Source organism: Bubalus bubalis, chromosome 9, assembly GCF_019923935.1.
Source record: "Bubalus bubalis isolate 160015118507 breed Murrah chromosome 9, NDDB_SH_1, whole genome shotgun sequence".
NCBI classification, from domain to species: Eukaryota; Metazoa; Chordata; class Mammalia; order Artiodactyla; family Bovidae; genus Bubalus; species Bubalus bubalis.
This window is the reverse complement of record NC_059165.1, coordinates 42,690,905-42,712,154: the sequence shown is the minus strand read 5'-3', so window position 1 is coordinate 42,712,154 and position 21,250 is coordinate 42,690,905. Positions and strand designations below refer to the sequence as shown.

The following is a 21,250-nucleotide window of genomic DNA, read 5'->3' as shown; positions in this document are numbered from 1 at the left end:
ATTGATATGCAAGTGTTTTCATATTGTAATAAGCCCGTTTTAATTTTAAAGAAGTAATTTAGTGATATGGTGTGAAATGTGCTTCAAAAAATCCAAGACAAGGCAGAAGGAAGAGGTGAAACTATATAGTATAAAGGCCCATACAATGTATTTGCAACAAGACTGAACTGGCCCCTGTTAAAGCCAAATTATACAAATACTTGACCAGACATTATATCGCCTATTGTATACATGTGAAATTCTCTGTAAGTCCTAAAATGTTAGAAAAGGATATTTAAATTTTCTATTAAGAAATAATCTCAGAGAAAAGGACAGTTCAAGTGGAATAAATTCAGCTCCATAAAAATGTTTGCTATATCTCATTGTGGAACAGTGAATGCTTTTTCATGAACCAGCTAGCACTACTGAAGGACTGCTTTAGGAGATAGCAGTCTTTTCTGACGGGGAAGTTCCTCTAGCTTAAGGTCTTGAATCAAGTTTAGTGTTAACACCTCATTCTACACAAATACAGTTATTTGTGTAGATAAAGTTATTTTATCCCAAGAGTGATTAGAAAACAAGATTATAGGAACCTCTTCTTTCCTTATTAATGAATTAAGAAGTTATATCAAACAAAAAACCATGGAAGCTCACAGCAAGTGATCAAAGTAAGTAGAAATACAAGCTCACGTGTCTTGATACACAACTCTAGGATGTTTTTTATGTCATTGAACTACCCTCTCTTCTCAATACGGCAGCAATGCAAGCCACTGTCAAGAGGAACTGCACTCTCTGTGCTCAAAGAAACATTAATTTCACAAATATTTCCTTTTAGCTCATAATGTTTGGAACAAGAAAAGTTTTGGGCATAACGAGGGACAAGAAAGGAAGATTCATGTGTAATTTGCATAGGAAAATTTCCACTGCCAACAAAAATAACAAAACAAAAATCAGGAATTACTCTTTGACACTTTCTTAGAGAAAAATTCAAGGATGGCCATGATATATTACCCTGCCATATAGATATTTTATTATTATTAATAAATCTGCTCTAAATGATGATGTGGAGAGCTTAACAATAGACAGAATTATTTCACTTTTTATACTCTGAGAAATCCCCTAAAGCCTACAACCATGCATGTTAAGAAGGACACCCAGTTAAACTTGGGTTCATACCAGTGCTATTTCATGTTTGTGGAGCAGGGCCTTGGAGCTGGCACTAATACACTCCCTTCACAAGAACCCCAATCTGGATTTCCTGACCTTATTCAAGTTCCTAATTATCCATCTACACATCTTTCCAGAGAGATGCACATATTAACCAGCACAGAAAATAAACTAAGAATATCCAAGTTCTTGAGGTTACATTAAGGCAAAGTACTGTCCAAAGTCTGAGTCTTGGTAAAGAGTCACAAACCAATGTTCCTGATACCCTGGTTCCTTCTGCAGTTGTGCTCCGGTCACTCCTTTCATAGCACTGATATCCTGTGTTATTTAACTCATCTTTCATTTCTCACCAAAAAACTTCACTGGGATTTCTCAGGGCTATGTTTCCTTTCTCCTTCCTTGAAATCTCTCCTTTATTTTCTATCAGACATCTCATCTGATCTGCAGAGTTGACCATTTGTCTCTTAATAAGATTCTTATATCCCTTCCTCTGAGAGCACTGCAGAATTTCCAGGCAAGTTAGTGGTGCTGCCTGAACAAGAGTTCCCAAACCTGGATGCCAAGGTCCAGCCCCTGCTGATCCAGGGTATTCGAAGGAGAGACAGCGTCAGTGATTTATTTATATATTAATTAGAGATATAAAGAGTAATAGCATGAGGATAGCTCAGTAGGAAAATTCAGTGGAGAAAAGAGGCTGAGTAGCTTGGTTTACGTGGAAAATCAATATAACCTCTGACACCAGGCTAGCTCTGACCACGGAGGCTGCAGGTGCCCTCTCAAATAGCGGAAGGCGTCCCACCTTAGACACCTTCTCGAGTGGGTCTTAGAAGCCCAGGCAAATAAATGGTCGCAGAGGACCTCCACGCTCCAGATGGAGACTTAGCTGGAATGTGAAAAGAAACAATGACATGGGGAGACCAAACTTTGGTAAGCAAGGCCCGTAGCTTTATTTTCAACAGGGGCTTTTATACCCTAAGTTACACATAGAGGATAATAGGGGATGTGAAATCATGCAAAGTCAGCAGTCTTTGATCCTTATCAAAAACCAGGGTTTCTTTCCTGCAAATTTATCGTATACAAATGGTTTAGGTGATTTACATCATCTTCTAGCCAGAAGGCCTATTAACATTTTATGACTCTTGACAAAGATTTGTCAACCGTAAGACTTATTTTCTCTAAGAGTAATTATTTTAAGGTTTGGCGCCATCCTCTGAAGGTGTTAGATAAAGTTGCATTCCTATAGGGCAGAGGTGCAGTGGGTTTACAACAAAGGAAAGAATTTATTACCTTAAGGGTCTAAAGTTGCTAACACCAAGGCCACTACTTATTTTTTCTACATACCAAGTATATTAATTAATACACATTCAAGGATACAATACAGGGGATGTGGAAACTTGGCAGCAAGCATTGGCTCATCAATGAAATCTTTTACTAGTTTTATTCTGACAGTTACTAACTCTCTGAGAGGCTCTAAGCTACTTGAATATCTTAAGCTTCTGGTGCCTCTGGAGGCTGGGAGACTGTAAACAATCGTATGCATAGCTGTAGGAGTCTGGGTAAACTTGTCAGGCGAGTTAGAGAGCTATCTGAGGGGTTTGGATTTAAACACTCCTAATTGCCCAGGAACTTTATTAATTGGAGCTGTAAGTTAACTCTTTGTCAGAGAGAGTGAGATGGTGGTGGGGGACAGCCCCCAGTAAAGTCAGAGATGAGAGCACAAAGCAGTAAAGTAGGCAGACTCTGGTTTTTTTGGGGTAGATGCTCGAGAATATCCAGGGGGACTCCTGAGGCTCGATCCCGCCTTTGCGTATGCCGAGCCTCCTTCCTCATGACCTTTGCCATGAGTGGAGTGCCTCTCACCGGCTCCCAGCACCTGGACTTTCCTTATTGCTTCTCATTGGTCTTCTATTCACTAGTTCACCGTGGACTTCATATTTCAAAATCACCTTTACTCTTGTTCTTAGCAGTCTTTGGTTTTTGTGCAATTTTTCATTGCTTTGTTTAGTCACTGCTTCTGGTAGTAGCATTTTGGTTTTCTCTTTTGTTTGTTTTCTTCCCCCAATGCTCAAATCTACAACAGGATGTGGCTCACTTTAGAAAATAAAACAGGGCAAGAAGAAATTCAGGTGATCAGAGTCTTTATTCAACTTAAATCTGTGAAAGACCTTTTTTCCTTAACTTCTTTCTCTAGTTTGGGTTATTGTGGGCATCTTTCTTTTCTTCACTGCTCCTCTGACTTAATTTTTGTTTATTTATTTAAAAAATACATTTCTTTTTAATCAGAAGATAATGTAGAAAAATGGCTCTGATGAACCTATTTGTAGACCAGCAATAGAGACACAGACATAGAGAAGAGATTTGTGGACACAGTGGGGGGAAGAAGCAGGTGGGCTCGTGTGATTTTACATCCAACCAGTGCAGGAGTATTTTAGGTGACCAGCATGGACAGGATCACAGCATAGAGAGAGAATGGATGTAAGGACAAATACCCCTGCAATGGATCTTCTTCAGTGTTCTCCTCCTTTCTACCCTGTAAAGCTCAACTGTAATCTCAGACTTGGAGGGAAATTATCAGGATACATGTAATACTCAGTGAGTTCTATTCACGCAGAGGTCCGATGGACAAATACACCAAGACTTTCTTTCTGAACCTCTGCTTTAAACAAAGGCCATAACTTACACGTGTTCCCCAAACCAGGAGCACTAATCCATGCACCTCAGCAGACACAAACTATTAAGAAGTAAATCAATATTTAGAAAGTCAACAGATGCTCTAATGGGTTTGCTGCCTGGAAGAAAACTTTTTTTTTTTTTTTTTTAAAGTTTCATGACTCTAAATTCACAGTTTTAACCTAAAGTCCTCTCTTCCAAACTCAGATCAAAGTCCAGTCCTTCAGATCCTTCCTAATTGAATACACACATGGTTCAATGTGAGTGAATTGAAATCAATGTGTTCCATCGGACGTTTTTGGCTAAGAGGTTGTGATATTTCTGTCACTTCTCAGATTCCAGAGTCACTTCAAAGTGTCAAAGAGTTGGGGAGGCTTTGGGAATCTCCAAAGGTAAAAGCTATCTTTTTAATCCAAAAGGTAGAAAATTTGATCATAAATGGGTCCTCTGAATGGCAAGCTATTTCCCCACCCATAAGTCAAATTATTCTCCATTTGTATTAAACCTAAACTTTTATCTAACAGAAATCTGACATATAAACTCTGGACCCTGAATTGAAAAAACAAACGTGTGCATTTTAAATCTCTTCAGTCCTTAAATCTGATGTTTACTTTATTACAGCATGAGTACATTTCCTGCTACATAAATATATTAAAGGATGCTAGAAGCAAAACTGTGTAAGTCACTGACACCCTGAAAAGACAGGGCAATTGTATAAAGGGGCTTCCAGTGAAGATGTCAGATCAGGCCAAACTCATCCAAATACATGCTCTATGATCAGGATAGAATGCAGAGAGGCCCCAAATTCAAATTAATGGGACAATCTAGACTCAACCATTTTCTATTCATGTGATTCCTAATGATGAACTTAGACACTGTGTCTCAGTCTTCACAAATATAAAGTAGGCTTGAGTCACACCTATGGTGTATAGGGTTATCATAAGAATTCAGTGGATTAATACTTCAGAAGTTGTTAGGCTGGTTCCTGACTCAGGAAATAGAATAAATATTATCTTCATTGAAATTTTCTCCTCAAGTGTTGAATTGGGCCTCAGAATAGATTAAGTGATCTCTACTCACAGCTCATTGTAAGGACAGATTCTCATTTACCTGACCTTGTTTTGGCATTTCTACTTTTCCTTCATAACAACATGTCAACTCAGCCAAGTCTGCCTTTCCTTAGATGTCCAAGATCAGTGGTCTGACTTGTTTTGTATTAATGAATTCCTTTGAGAATGAGATAGTCACAAGTCCCCTTCATTCTGATATGCTTGTACTTCCAAAAGGTGAATGTAACAAGGTATAGTGAAAGTGAAAGTTGTTAAGTGGTGTCTGACTCTTTGTGACCCTATGGACTATACAGTTCATGGAATTCTCCAAGCCAGAATACTGGGGTAGGTAGCCTTTCCCTTCCCCAGGGCATCTTCCCAAACCAGAGATCGAACCCAGGTCTCTTGCAATGCAGGTGGATTCTTCACAGCTGAGCCATAAGGGAAGCCCAAGAAAACTGGAGTGGCAAGCCTAGCCCTTCTCCATCAGATCTTCCCAACCAAGGAACTGAACCAGGGTCTCCTGCATTGCAGGCAGATTCTTTACCAACTGAGCTATCAGGGATAGGAGTTCACAAAGTCTAAAGTCAGATATGGAAGCCTGTTAAGAATCCTTACCCTGAACTATACCTCAGCCTTAACACTGTGCCCAGGATGGTCTATATCCAATGCTTTAAGGGCTTCTGGGCTCAGAAGCACAACCGTTTACCTGGCTTGTCGTCGTCTGTGGGTGTTGGCATTGGAAGAGCAGAGGTAGAGGCCCCCGTTGTCATGTGAGTATCCGTGACTACTGTGGTAGTGCTGTCCCCTTCTGGAATGGTGGTGCTCCTTGTTGGAGGAGTGGTGTAGGTTGTGCTTGGAATATCGGTAGTACTGGTCCTTGTGCTTTCAGAAGTGATATTGGGGCTCACTGTTGTCATAGGTGGAGCTAGAAATCAACATGAAAGCAAGGGTTCATCACACTGCAGGAAAGAAGGGCCTGTGAATCAATACAACCAAGGAGACTGTCCTCAGGCAGAAATGAACACTTATCTCCCATGAACCTGGACTTCACATCATTGGTCAACTAGAATCTCTGACTGAGAAGTGAGTGAAGACATGGTCACAACAAGAAAACAGCTGCATTGAAAGGATAAATATTGGGGACGTATGGACATACAATTTGTAAAAACTAGTCATGTATATTATATTTATGTATCTAAATAAACATCTGTGAGTAAGGGGAAGATGTCTAGATCCTGAAGCTGCATTTGTCTTTTCAGTGGTGTATGACTAGGACCTAAATAGTAGCTCCTAAGAAACAGACTGAGTGCTGAAGAATTTTTGCTTTTGAACTGTGGTGCTGGAGAAGACTCTTGAGAATCCCTTGGACTGCATGGAGATCCAACCAGTCCATTCTGAAGGAGATCAGTCCTGGGTGTTCTTTGGAAGGAATGATGCTAAAGCTGAAACTCCAGTACTTTGGCCACCTCATGTGAAGAGTTGACTCATTGGAAAAGACTCTGATGCTGGAAAAGATTGGAGGCAGGAGGGAAAGGGGATGGCAGAGGATGAGATGGCCGGATGGCATCACCAACTCGATGGACGTGAGTCTGAATGAACTCCTGGAGTTGGTGATGGACAGGGAGTCCTGGTGTGCTGCAATTCATGGGGTCGCAAAGAGTCGGACACGACTGATTGGCCGATCTAACTAACTAACTAACTAAGAAACAGACTATTTACCAAAGAAATGCCATTCAGTCAGTCAGCATTATGAGTACCCTTCCAAAAGACCTGCATCCTAAATGCAGATTAACTCATACCGAGAGCATACGGTAGATAACACAAATGCATTATGCACTTGGTTAGAAGATGGACTAGATGTTTTAAGGTTCCTTTCTACATGAGAGATAATAACCACAGGTAATAACTTTGGCGCTTTCCAGAATCAGAAATCCTGTGGGATTCCAAACCACTTATTGAAGTCCTCAGAGATACCCAGAGAAAGAACTGAAATTAGAAGTGAGCCAAAACACAGTGCCTGGCACAAGAGCCAAAGCTATAGGGTAGACTCAAGAATGTGGACTTTCTCCCTCAAGGGACATCTATTTTGCCCACAAGCAGTATTCTCAGTTTTCAACTCTACAAAGTATAAATTAGAACATCAAGTCTCTTTAATATGAGACAACTGCTGTGAAAACTCATTTGTGGAATTCAAGTCAGCTTAATTTGGAAACTAGCCAATTTTGCCTTTAAGAAGAAAAACTTTTTTTTTCAACGAGTATTTATGTACAAGGTATTAGTAAATATTTTAGCCTTTGGGGGTCCTGGATCTCAATGATAAGTACTCAAAACTCTCAGTGTGAAAACAGCCATAGACAGTACATAAACTGAGGCACATATATGTGTATATATATACACACACACACACACACATATATACATATATAGAATAGTTGAGGCTGTGTTTCAATAAAACTTTATGAAACTACTGTTGAGCCTGTTTTATAATCTGATATGGTCCTGGAGGTACAGTTTGCCAAGACTATTTTGAAATGTCCTTTCCTAACATTTTAGGAGTTATAGAGAATTTCACACGTATAAAATAGGTAATATAACGTCTGGTCAAGTATTTGTATGATTTGGCTTTCAGTTCAGTTCAGTTCAGTCGCTCAGTCGTGTCCAACTCTTTGCGACCCCATGAATCACAGCACACCAGGCCTCCCTGTCCATCACCAACTCCCGGACTTCACCCAAACTCATAAGCATCGAGTCGGTGATGCCATCCAGCCATCTCATCCTCAGTCGTCCCCTTCTCCTCCTGCCCCCAATCCCTCCCAGCATCAGGGTCTTTTCCAATGAGTCAACTCTTCTCATGAGGTGGCCAAAGTATTGGAGTTTCAGCCTCAGCATCAGTCCTTCCAATGAACACCCAGGACTGGTCTCCTTTAGGATGGACTGGTTGGATCTCCTTGCAGTCCAAGGGATTCTCAAGAGTCTTCTCCAGCACCACAGTTCAAAAGCATCAGTTCTTCAGCGCTCAGCTTTTTTCACAGTCCAACTCTCACATCCATACATGACCGCTGGAAAAACCATAGACTTGATTAGACGGACCTTTCTTGGCAAAGTAATATCTCTGCTTTTTAATTTGGCTTTAACAGGGGTCAATTCAATCTTGTTGCATATAGATTATATGAGCATTTATACTATATAGTTTTATCCCCGCCTTCTGACATGTCTTGGATTTTTTGAAGCACATTTCACACCGTATCACTAAATTAGTACGTTCAGTCGCTCAGTCGTGTCCAACTCTTTGCGACCCCATGAATCACAGCATGCCAGGCCTCCCTGTCCATCACCAACTCCCGGAGTCCACCCAAACCCATGTCTATTGAGTCGGTGATGCCATCCAACCATCTCATCCTGTGTCGTCCCCTTCTCCTCCTGCCCTCAATCTTTCCGGGCATCACAGTCTTTTCCAATGAGTCAGCTCTTCGCATCAGGTGGCCAAAGTATTGGAGTTTCAGCTTCAACATCAGTCCTTCCAATGAACATGCAGGACTGATCTCCTTTAGGATGGACTGGTGGGATCTCCTTGCAGTCCAAGGGACTCTCAAGAGTCTTCTCCAACACCATAGTTTAAAAACATCAATTCTTCAGTGCTCAGCTTTCTTTATAGTCCAACATACACATCCATATATGACTACTGGAAAAATTAAAATGGGCTTATGGCATATGAAAACATTTATATCTCCATAAATGTTCACTGGTAGCTTTTAAGAATTTTGTGAAATAAAAAAATCAGGGAAGTTTACATTTTTCCATCTTGATGTGGACATCCTACTTATTCTTACCTCTTAATGAAAGGACAAGATTCTTCAGGATTTCCTGGTTTCTGGTCCTCTTTCCTAATGAATATTTTCCCACGACACAGAACCCAATACTCAGGCCTACATAAGTTATGTCTCCTTTTTGCTTTAAATGAACTTGATATTGCTGTCTCCCAACTTTGTACTTTGTATCCTTGATGAAATCAAGTGAAATAAGGTCAATTCTGATGCAGAAAATGGAGTGGATTTGGATGTGCTTTTCATCAAAATAAAACTTTATCAAACTTTTGGTGAGCCTGTTTTACAATCTGATCTGGTCCTAGAGATACAATTTGCCTATCCTAGTCTAAAAGTATAGTCAGAGGTTTTGATGAAATGTTCAATCCTAATCCCCTCCATTCTTTTTGAAATCAAATCTAGACAAAAAGAGGAAGCAAGCAAAAAAAATCTGACCAAAGGACTATAACAAGGAAGAAGTCTACTTGGCTTTTTTAACTAACTGTCTTCCTTGGTGGTAAATATTTCCTGAGGAAGAAGCTAGGAAGCTAAGGGTAGAAGAAGATGCTGAGGAAGAGCCTTAACAGAAGGTTGAAAAGTAAGTTCATCCTGTCAAACGTGCAAGAAAACTTAAGCAAAGAATTGGATTGGAGGCAGAGAGTCACTTGGGCTCAGTTATGGACTGGTTTCCCTCTGGACAGGGCAGTGAATTTGTAAATATTCATGTATTAAAGATTTCTGAGCACTAAAAATTTTCCCTAATTTCCTTCTATGTCATTTAAAAATATATTCAGCTAGACCAATTATGTAATATCACAACTCCAAAATGATCTCTTTACAAGCTGTCTCTTTTCCACATGTCTCTATGGCTAATCTCTCTTGGCTTCCATTAATTGACTCTTAGAGGCAGTTTCCTTACAGCCAGCATTTTCTGCATCAGAATTGACCTTATTTCACTTGATTTCATCAAGGATACAAAGTACAAAGTTGGGAGACAGCAATATCAAGTTCATTTAAAGCAAAAAGGAGACATAACTTATGTAGGCCTGGGTATTGGGTTCTGTGTCGTGGGAAAATATTCATTAGGAAAGAGGACCAGAAACCAGGAAATCCTGAAGAATCTTGTCCTTTCATTAAGAGGTAAGAATAAGTAGGATGTCCACATCAAGATGGAAAAATGTAAACTTCCCTGATTTTTTTATTTCACAAAATTCTTAAAAGCTACCAGTGAACATTTATGGAGATATAAATGTTTTCATATGCCATAAGCCCATTTTAATTTTTCCAGTAGTCATATATGGATGTGTATGTTGGACTATAAAGAAAGCTGAGCACTGAAGAATTGATGTTTTTAAACTATGGTGTTGGAGAAGACTCTTGAGAGTCCCTTGGACTGCAAGGAGATCCCACCAGTCCATCCTAAAGGAGATCAGTCCTGCATGTTCATTGGAAGGACTGATGTTGAAGCTGAAACTCCAATACTTTGGCCACCTGATGCGAAGAGCTGACTCATTGGAAAAGACTGTGATGCCCGGAAAGATTGAGGGCAGGAGGAGAAGGGGACGACACAGGATGAGATGGTTGGATGGCATCACCGACTCAATAGACATGGGTTTGGGTGGACTCCGGGAGTTGGTGATGGACAGGGAGGCCTGGCATGCTGTGATTCATGGGGTCGCAAAGAGTTGGACATAACTGAGCGACTGAACTGAACTGAACTGAACTGAAAGCCAAATCATACAAATACTTGACCAGACGTTATATTACCTATTTTATATGTGTGAAATTCTCAATAACTCCTAAAATGTTAGGAAAGGACATTTCAAAATTCTTCTAAGAAATAATCTCAGAGGAAAGGGAATTTTTTTTAAGTGGAATAAATTCAGCTCCATAAAAATGTTCACTATATCTCAGTGTGGAACAGTGAATGCTTTTTCATTAATCAATTAGCACTCCTAAAGCATGCCTTAGAAGTCATATTTTGCTGACTGGAAAGTTCCTCTAGCCTATGGTCTTAAATCAAGGTGAGTGTTAACACTTCATTCTACACAAATACAAGTTATCCTATGAAGAGTTATTAGAAAACAAGGTTATAGGAGCCTCTTCTTTCCCTAATCAAGGAAAAAGAGGTTAATATCAACTAGAAACCTCTTTATCTAGGGAAACTCACAGCAAGTGATCAAAGTAAGTAGGAAGAAAAGCTCACCTGGCTTTATAGTCAACTTTATGATGTTTTGTTCATCATTGAAAAGCCATTTCTGAATACGGCAACAATACAAGCCACTGTCAGAAGGGACTGCATTCTCTATGGTCAAAGAAACATCCCTTTTACCAATATCTCCCTCGAGCTTATAACGTTCATTCTTCTGTTTAGTGATTTTGTATCCATCAGTACTGATAACAGTATTTCTGCAGTCTATCCAAGAACATTTCCCTCGGCCCCAGCACATGGATGTGACTTTTCCTTCATAGAAGCAGGGTAGCGTGACTGACTGGCCCACCACTCCAATCACTTCTCGGTAAGACATTACACCATCTGTAAATAAAGAGAAACCAGAGCATGAGGTCTCAATATTTTAACTTTACTTTCATTTTTTTCTTTATATAGCTTATTTGGTTTGAAATCATCTGAATAACATCTTGAGTTTTTAAAACTTAGTATGAGCATTTTTCTACATTCACATATTCTTTAGCAGCATTATCATTTACTAGATATATTTCTAGATGAAACATCATATAAATGTTTTTCTGTATTCAGAATTACTTCCTAATAGGATAGATTTCTGAGAGAAAGTTTCATGATAAAGGGCAGAAATATGTTCAATCTCTTGGTAATAAGACCAAATTTATCTCCAAAAGGTTTGAAATAAATGGTATTACAATAATACATGAATATGTGTGTATTTCTTTCTATTTTTGACATGTATCTGCTTATTAAATAGGTAATACATACATGTAGCTTTTCTTCTCCCCTGATTGTCACTGTCTCAGTTGAAATCTCTTTTAAAAACTCTTTTGCATTTTTAGTTTTGATTTTAAGTCTTCAAGTTTTTAAATAGCTCTTTCAAATTAAATTACCTCATAACCCTGCTCTTAATTAAATTTAAAAAAAAAAAGCAGAGTTAAAGTTTTACTTAAAGCATCATTGGTTAGAAGGCCAAAGCCTTGTAAGCTGTTTAGAAATCAGTTCTTAGGAAAATGAGTTTATAATACTTTCAGGAGAAACTGAGGCTTATCATGGGCTTAAGGATCAACCAGATAAATTCAAGCAAGGATCCCTTCTTGAGCAATGTACAACGGAACACAGTCCACTTACCTAAGTGAAACCAAAAAATTGGAGAATATTCAGTCAAATACTAAATGTTGCCTCTTAAAAAACAAACAAACAAACAAAAACACCTCTCTCCTGAGTCAGCAGCTTAAAAATCCCTACATTGTCAAATGCAGTCCGAGTGGTCTGTAAAAGAATCTGAGACTCAGTGACTAATCATGGGGCTGGGCTGTAAGTCTGGGAAATGCTCTGGGAATAAAACACTCATTGATACATAAAATAAGAGTCTAGTTTTTTCATTGGAATTCTGGTAATATTTAATTTTGCTTAGTATCATTTTTGGATTACAAAGGTAATACAGGCTAACTATAAAAATTTGTTCTAGAAGTATAATTTAAAAAATACTTTTCTTCAGATTCCCAACTCTAGAGAATGTTTTAAAATTTAGGATATGCATATTCCTAAATTTCCCCCTGTCTCATGGAATATTTTTAATTAAAATATTTTATTTATTAAAAAAAATTTTTGGCCACATGGCATGGTCTGTGGGACCTTAGTTACCCATTCAGGGATGGAACCCTGAATTGGAAACACAAAGTCTTAACAACTGGAAAAGCAGGGAAATTAAAATATTTTCTTTTTAACAGAAATAGTTGCCCCAGTTGAAGAAATCAAAAAGCACAGAACGGTAAAGTAAAGGACTCTTTCCTTCCCCACTCACCCCCATTTCTTCTTCTCATCCCCTTCTACACTCTGATAACAGCTGTTACTGTTTCCTACCTACACATAAGCAGTTCATGCATATACAACCATCTACCTACCCACCCCTCCATTTATTTTGTTGTTGTTGTTTAAATACAAGCAATGGCATAAACCACACTGTACAGCAACATGACTTGTAACCCACTCACAGATTTTGTAATTCTTAGCATTTAAGCACTTTCTTTGGCTTAAGCCTTCAGCCTGGTTCTTTGCTCATTTGTTGACCCCATTACCTTCTGACAAAGCCCTAGCACACCTACCCTGCCTCATCACTCACACAGCCCCTATATTCCCCATCCTCAGGCTTCCAAAGCACAGCCCACCTGTTCACTTACCTGTCAGAAGGAGTAGGAAGCCCAGGATGGCTACCCAAGGATGCATGATGCTGTCGTCCTGAAGGAAAGAGAAAGCAAAGTGATTAGTGTGTCTTCCAACCGTATCGTATCAGAATCAAAACAGTTAGGTGATGTTTTGGGGGCTCCAAGAAAGGATTGCTGCTGCTGCTGCTAAGTCACTTCAGTTGTGTCCGACTCTGTGTGACCCCACAGACGGCAGCCCACCAGGCTCCCCCATCCCTGGGATTCTCCAGGCAAGAACACTGGAGTGGGTTGCCATTTCCTTCTCCAATGCATGAAAGTGAAAAGTGAAAGTGAAGTCGCTCAGTCGTGTCTGACCCTTAGCAACCCCATGGATTGCAGCCTACCAGGCTCCTCTGTCCATGGGATTTTCCAGGCAGGAGTACTGGAGTGGGGTGCCATTGCCTTCTCCGCCAAGAAAGGATTAGCCAGAGGCAAAGTGATAGAAGAGATTTATACTTGTGAGGATTCAGATCCAGCAGGTGAGTGTTGTGCTGCCCCAAGTACTCAGTGAGTTACATTTTTATCATCAAAGGAGGATAGAGGAGGGGAGAAAACCACCTTCTTTGTCTTTCTTTGAGTCTTCCATCACTAACTCCTCCTACAAGTTGGGTAGGGGAGTTTTTGGCCCTATACGGTGCATCTGGGACTGTCATGGAACTATGGAGAAATTATTTCAGGTCTCAGAACAGTGAGGGTCATTCACTTTGAAATGTACCCTTCCATAAATTATTTGTGTGTGTGTGTGTGTGTGTGTGTGTGTGTGTGTGCGCGTGTGTGTGTGTGTGTGTGTGTGTGTGCAGAGAGCATGTCCTAGGGGTCATTACCTTGTTCACGTCACTGGGCAGGTTTTAGACCCTATTTTCCACTATTGTTTTACAGTTTGAGGGCATGTCTCATGCTTCTGTTAAATGGTTTTATGGCTAAGCAAGTTAGCTTGGATTTGTTGTTTGGCAAGCAGATCTGGCTTTGATGCTAAGTGACTTGCTCTGCTTTATGAGACAAGTAAGCCCACATTGTTTCAGGATTTTTCCATTTTGTTCTTGGGTGATCATCAACTTACAGGGGTCTCTCTTATTACTTTTTTCTTTACATATAATTACTTCATGGGATTAACTATTAAATCACTATCATGTCCCTTTACTTTGTCCCTATCATTTCCTACTCCAAGTATTTACCATTTTATGCTTAAAAGTGGGTAAGAAGTAACAATGAGTCATTAACTGCTTCTGTCTGAGATGGGATGTAGGCCTGCCTAAGGAAGGAGTGAAACGCCTGGCTGGCTGTCTCTTTTCTGCGGTAAGAATTATAAACCAATTAGTATCATCCTTTTAGCTCTCTTAGACGTTAAGCTTTGGAGGATGGATTTACAAAAGACAAAAATGAAAAGAAATTAGCATTAAAAGAGATTATAACCATGATTTGGCAATCCAAAACATTTTTCTAAAAAAATTTCTAAATCTGGAAAAGGGTCATTTAAGTCCTTAATCTGTTTGTTTTTTATTAGGCCCATTATCTTAATATTTTATACTTCAGGGCTTATTAAGTCTTCTATCTCTGTAATCTGTTCTTTATTTTCTATGAATATCAATTGGTGATAGAGTTGCTTCCTTGTCCCTCAGGAAACAGAGTGGCCCCTAATTTAGTTAAGTCCCTTCCATTACAGAGATAGGACTAGCCTGGTGGCTCAGACATTAAGGAATCCGCCTGTAATGCAGACCTGAGTTTGATCCCTGGGTTGGGAAGATCCCCTGGAAAAGGAAATGGCATCCTACTCCAGTATTCTTGCCTGGGAAACCCCATGGACAGAGGAATCTGGCAAGGGTCATGGGGTTGCAAGAGTAAAACACAACTTAGCAATTAAACCAGCATACCACCTTCCATTAAAGAGAGGACAATTAGGCGCAAACAGAAAGGAATATAAAAACAACTGGCCATTGATGTTGTACAAAAGGGGTTTCAGGAAAACTTCCATTACATATTTCTTATGTTTGTTAAGATTTCTAACCTTCTGGGTTAAGAAAGAGGTTGGCACCAATATCTCTAAGAAATTCTACTAAGTGGCCTTCCACATCAATGACCACCTGAAGTTTGGCATTAGTTATGTAGATGGCCTCTCTAGGCAAAGTCACCTTTGGCTTCAGGCCACCTCAGTCTTCTGATTATGAAACTGTCAATAGCCAAGGGCCCCCTGTCACTCACTGGCATCTGGGGCATTCTCTCTTTCAATGTCCTGGATGTTTTCTAAAAGCTCATTGATCACAATCTTCCTTCGAGTGTCCCTTCTGTTCACACCTGGCCCACTGATTTTGGATACCCATGGGTCTTGCACAGTCAAATGACCCAGGAAGTCTGGCCTCCCTTTCATGGTCTGTGAGTGGACAGGGCCACTGCCATCATTTGGGCCTTTTGTGTATTTCTCTGGATGCATTCAGCCTTTTCAGCCATATCCCTATTATTGAAAACCAAATAAGAACTGGAGCAAATCACTCAAAAGGTCTGAGGACCTCCTCCTTCCAGCAGTTGCTTTTTGAATTTTGCGTCTAAAGTCTGGGGCAGACTGGGTTATGAAATGTATAGCCAAAAGGATCTGTCCCTCAGGAGAGGAGGGATCCACATTTGGGTGCTATTTAAAAGCTTCCATTAATCTCTCTTGAAAGACTGCAGGATTTCCCTCTGGTTCCTGTTGGACTTCTTTCACTTTTTTCATAATTGATGGGTTTCACTATAAGCTTTTTCATACCCGCTAATAAATAATTAATCTTATGGTCCTACTTATTTCTATCATTACAATTCATCTGGAGACTCCAATGCGGATCTGCCTCGGGGAAAGCATTGTTTTCCACCTGATGCACTGCATGGCCTTCTTGGGCTTGGGCTGCTACTCGGTCAGCGTGGGCTCTGGCTGCCAGTACTGAGTGCTGTTCTTTCTTAGGAGGGTAGCGGTGGGATAAAATCTGTAAATACCCCCAGGTGAGATTCCCCCCAGGTAAGCTTCTTTGTGAAAATTTCAGAGTCCTCAGAAAAACCTCTCAATTTATCCTCTGCCAGACTTAGATCAGACATCAAAGAAAACACATTTGTTTCTTGATTTTTATGAGAAAGTTCTCTCAGAGGAAGAACCATAGGCGCAGTTGGTCGGTAACATACTCTGGCATGCTCTCAGCCAGCTAGGTTGGGATTGGGTCCTTTGGGTAACTTGGGGTACCTAGGAGCTCCTGATAGTGGAGGTCGTTCCTCAGCCTTGGGTGTGTTTTCCCCTGGGATAATAGCCTCTGCTAGAGCAAGGGCTCTGCCTGTAAGATAGCTCCTGTTGCAGCAGCGGGGTGCACTCGAGCAGTAGTTAGCTATCCAAGTTTCCTTCCCATGTCAAAATCCCCTGTGTAATTTAATCAAGATTTGTACTTACAACTTTAGATGTTGCTCCTTCCAAAGTGGTCTCCCAAGCAGGTGTTACTGCCTGAGAAATTGCTGCAAAGGAATAGTAGAGAAGGTGTTCCAGTGGTGTTGACAGTGAGTAGACACTAGTCTTGCTGAAAATTGAAAATAAAGGATCAGCACTTATAAGGGTTGAGAGAGAGGGGAAGACTGGGAAATCCTCTGCTGGGCACTTCAAGTAATTAGGAGGAAGTACCTTAAGTCTTGAGCTTCCCTGGTGGGTCAGCTGGTAAAGAATCTGCCTGCAATGTGGGAGACCTGGTTTCTATCCCTGGGTTGGGAAGATCCTCTGGAAGGCATGGCAACCCACACCAGTATTCTTGCCTGGAGAATCCCCATGGACAGAGGAGCCTGGTGGGCTATGATCCCCAGGATCGCAGAGTTGGACACAACTGAAGTGACTTAGCAGGCAGGTAGGACCGTAAGTCTTGGAAGATGATTCCCATCAGTTTTCTTGTATATCATATACTTAAGAAAACTGATAAGAGGCCTTTCATCTAGGTTGGCCATAGTCCTCTAAATGATAGTATGTATAATCCCCCGGGAATAGATTATGGGCATCTAGTCACAATCCAAAGACCAGCTTCAGAAACAAGCTTAGAATCAGTGACCAGCTTCAGAAACAAGCTTAGAATACCTTCTTAGTGACTCGTTTAAGCTTTATAATAATATAACATAGTAACAAAGAGCTATTTGAAAAGTAAGTTTTAGACAGTAGATACATACCTCAAGTAGCAAAACTAAAATTTTATACCTATTAAAACAATCTTTTTCTCTAAAATTACTCTCATTTTTATCAAATATAGCCAAATTAAGATTAATCTGTTCACAAAATAAGACTGCCAGATCGATCACATAGGCCTGTATAATTTTTCCAATAAGGTAGGTACCTTGGTTACTAAAAATACAAAAGTATACCTCTAGTGAAAAACACACTTTTAATCATTCTCTTTTCACTGTGAGGATACCAGTCTTGTAGCCAAAAAAGGCTTTAACCCATTAAATGAAGAATGGGGTTTGCCAGGGAGCCAGGAAAAGCCAAGTGGTCATCTTGGATTTCCCATATTCCTGACTGTTTAATTTACAGCTTTTTAAAAATCTATCTTAATTTTTTCCATTTAGGAGCAGACAATAGTCATGCTTCAAGGACATCAGACTGGCAAAAGTCTGACAATAAGGGGTTAATTTTCTTGCTGACAAATTTTACAACAAATATAAAGTTAACTTACTAACTTTTAGAAAACCCAGGTATGATAAAGTATTATACTTAAGGTTGATGATGCTAAAAATATGTCTGCATTAATTAAAAAATGTAAGTTTACAGACTTGAGTTTTAACAGGGATACACACAAAATGTAGAAGAAAACTCTCAGAATTAGGAAGATGAATATAGATTGCCAAATCCTGTCAGAAGCAGCCCAAAAGGTAAAATGTCTTCCTCTTAACATATCACACTCCTTGTCACATGTGCCAACTGTAAGATCCCTTTCACATCTCCAAATATCCATACTACCTTTCTGTGGAAACCCATGTTGATTGCCACTGTTCCCCTGGTTCCCTGTCTTTACACATCCAATAATTATTTCTATAGTCTGTACCTAGGTACCCAGAGTCCCAAATCATTCAGGGGTGATCGGCCTGCTTAATACTGGCAGCATAGGTAGAGTGTCCTTCCCAGAACTTTTGGACTCTGGAATGGCACCCCACTCCAGTACTCTTGCCTGGGAAATCCCATGGACAGAGGAGCCTGGTAGGCTACAGTCCATGGGGTCACGAAGAGTCGGACACAACTGAGCGACTTCCCTTTCACTTTTCACTTTCATGCATTGGAGAAGGAAATGGCAACCCACTCCAGTGTTCTTGCTTGGAGAATCCCAGGGATGGGAGCCTGGTGGGCTGCCGTCTATGGGGTCACACAGAGTTGGATACGACTGACGTGACTTAGCAGCAGCAGCAGTCCCTTGGCCCTACTAGGACCCATCATCGACCTCCTATCTACTGTCAGTTGTGGTTGTCAGTTGAAACCACTAGGTGGCGATCTGGGAGCTCTGAGGAGCTCCAGTTCCCTAAATAGCACAGAAAGAATTCAGCCAAAGGCAGAAAAGGGATAAATCAGAAGAGATTTATAAGAATAGGACGCTTGTGAGACTCATAAGCTGACAGACGAGTGTTGTGCTGCACCAAGGACTTAGTGAGTGACATTTTTATAATCAAAGGAGGGAAGAAGACCACCTTCTTCTTTATTCTTTGAGTCTTCCATCACAAACTCCTCCTGCGTGAAGGAGAGAGAGTTTTTACCCTATATGGTGTGTCCAGGACCGGCATGGCAGTATGGAAAACTTATTTCAGGTCTCAGTACAATCAAGAGAGTTCATTTTGAAACGCCACCTTTCTAATTCTGACAAATGTCTTAATTTCTGCAAACTTCAGTTTCTTCTCCTTTATTATGAATGTAATAATAGAATCTTCCTCAAACATTTGGATGAGGCCTCACAATAAGATAATGCCCTCAAAAGCATCAAGCCCAGGCCTTTCCTATGAAAAGCACTCGGTGATTGTTTTTTATTATCAGTGACTCCCACAATTACATAGATAGCCCAGAACTCTCCCCTATGAGGTAATAACTATGAAAGCTTTGGTATAGTGGCAAGTCCCTATTCAACACTTACACTGTATCATCATAGTAATGATTATTTGATCAGAGGGAAGTGCCAATTATCAGACACTAATCCCCACTTAGGCATCCAAAAGTCCACTCAGCCCCACATTTCCAACTGCCTGCTAAACATCATCCAGGAGCACTTCAAACTCAAGATCATCCAAATGATTTTCACTTCTTCTCCCAGGGTTCTTTTACCAGTGAACCCATCACATCAGCTAATCTCCCAAGTACAGAGACTCAGTCATCCTTCCTTCTTACTCCAGCCACCAAGTCCTCACAATTCCAAGTCCTAAATGGCTCTGACTCTGTCCCTTCTCTGCTGTTACCGCTGCTATCACTCTAGCCGAGACACTCCTCTCCTGTCTGAATTATAGCAGGAACCTCCTGGGGAGCCTCTCTGCATAGAGGCCTGTGGAAAGTGAAAGTATTAGTTATTTAGTCTTATCCAACTCCTTGGGACTCCATGGGCTGAAGCCCACCAGGCTCCTCTGTCCATAGAATTCTGCCAGCAAGAATACTGGAGTGGGTAGCCATTCCCTTCTCCAGGGGATCTTCCCGACCCAGGGTTCCAACCCGGGTCTTCCGCATTGCAGGCAGATTGTTTACCATCCTCTCCCCTCCAACATACCTTCCATAGACTTTACAGGAGCAGTTTTTCCTAAAACAGAGCTGAAAATACCATTTCCTAATCCAAATACATGAATGGTTCCTTAAGACCCTGGAATGAAATCTAAATTCTTCAGCCTATCAATGAAGTCATTTAAGAACCGAGGCCACTCCTAGCTCCCTAGTCACCATTAGATTAAACCAGGCTCTTAATCAATCACCAAAGATTTTACACTCTTATCCATCCCTTTATTTCTGTTCAGGCTGTTCTCCCTATTTGTTCTCTCTGCTCAATGAAATGTTCTCATCCATGAAGAATCAATTCAAGGATTTCTGAGAGAAACATCCTGGCCCTCCTTTCCCACTTAGAATCCTTGTCTCCCTTTTTTGGGTCCCCAGGGCACTTTTTCATAACTCTACCCCAAAGTAAATCCCACAGGATGGTTGTTTGCTGTACACAAGCCTGCCTCTACAACCCCTTTAAAGACAGACGTCAAGACTTCCTCATTTTGGTATGTCTGGGCCCTGCACAGAGAAGCAACCAGTTAAGCCATGTTTAATGAATCATAGATTTGAAAGGCCTTTACCAAGTATCATGCAACCTATTTCTATGTATCCAAATGAAATGCCAAGATGAAGATATAAAAATCTCATCTCCAACCACTTTTCCCTCTGAGAATCCTTCGATTTGCTAGAAAAACCAGCTTGCTCTGAACCGTGAAGCTTGGGCTGGTTTTGTAAAACAGAGAGACACAGTAAGAGAACAAATGCTCCTAAAAGTCCCCCATTTCCACTCCCCCACCATCCAACCCTGGGACCAAGAAAAAACTACTGTAACAATCACCAAGAAAGGAAAATTTGATGATTACCAGAGCAGGTTTCACTGTTTTCCAGTTTTCCTCGGTGAACAGCCAAGTCCTCACACGTATTTGAATGTGTGGGATTTGAAATGATTTACCGCCTGGACTTCTTGCTGTTGGTGAGCATAATAAGCCACCTTGGGTCTGAGAAAAACTGAAGCCTGATATTTGAGGAGCAAATAGGAAAATCTGCCCTCAGGGAGCTCTATTGAGAGAGAGAGGCTGCTAGTCCTGGGACAAAGGTTAACTATGTGGAATAAGAGAACTGGCCTCTGATCAGCAATCTCCCCAACTGCAAGCCCTCTCTGAACTTGGTGGCCTTTTCCGAGCCTCAATTTAGCATCAGTTTCCCACTGTCAACACCACTCCTAGGAGTCCATAGACTCAAATTTAAAGCCTCTGAAACATGAGTATGAGTCTCAGCTCTTCCTCTGCTTTGCTGTGTGATCTTGGGAAAGTCATTCCACATCTCTGAGCTCCACTTAGGCAGCCACAGAGTGGAGGTGAGGATTTGCCAACCTAGGTAGGGTTTATTCAGATGATGTCTGCAGACCAAACACCTTCAAAGCAGAGGAAGGCACTGGAGCAGGAGATCTATACTTGGAGATATCTTATAAAATAAAT

The 21,250-nt window shown here is 40.7% G+C and overlaps 1 protein-coding gene across 6 annotated transcripts in view; it reads right to left on the bottom strand.

Annotated features, from left to right (window-relative positions):
- LOC102397604 (hepatitis A virus cellular receptor 1 homolog) overlaps window positions 1-20,781 on the bottom strand; it is a 41,205-nt gene extending 20,424 nt beyond the window's left edge. For all 6 annotated transcript variants that reach the window (XM_025292352.3, XM_025292356.3, XM_025292353.3 and 3 more), the window contains exons 1-5: window positions 20,636-20,781; window positions 16,470-16,593; window positions 13,040-13,097; window positions 10,878-11,207; window positions 5,575-5,793 (exon numbers count right to left, since the gene is read on the bottom strand). In XM_025292352.3, the coding sequence (XP_025148137.1) occupies window positions 5,575-5,793; window positions 10,878-11,207; window positions 13,040-13,085 (595 nt within the window). In that variant the 5' untranslated portion in view covers window positions 13,086-13,097; window positions 16,470-16,593; window positions 20,636-20,781. The remainder of the gene's footprint in view (window positions 1-5,574; window positions 5,794-10,877; window positions 11,208-13,039; window positions 13,098-16,469; window positions 16,594-20,635) is intronic.
- Window positions 20,782-21,250: the final 469 nt, after the last annotated feature.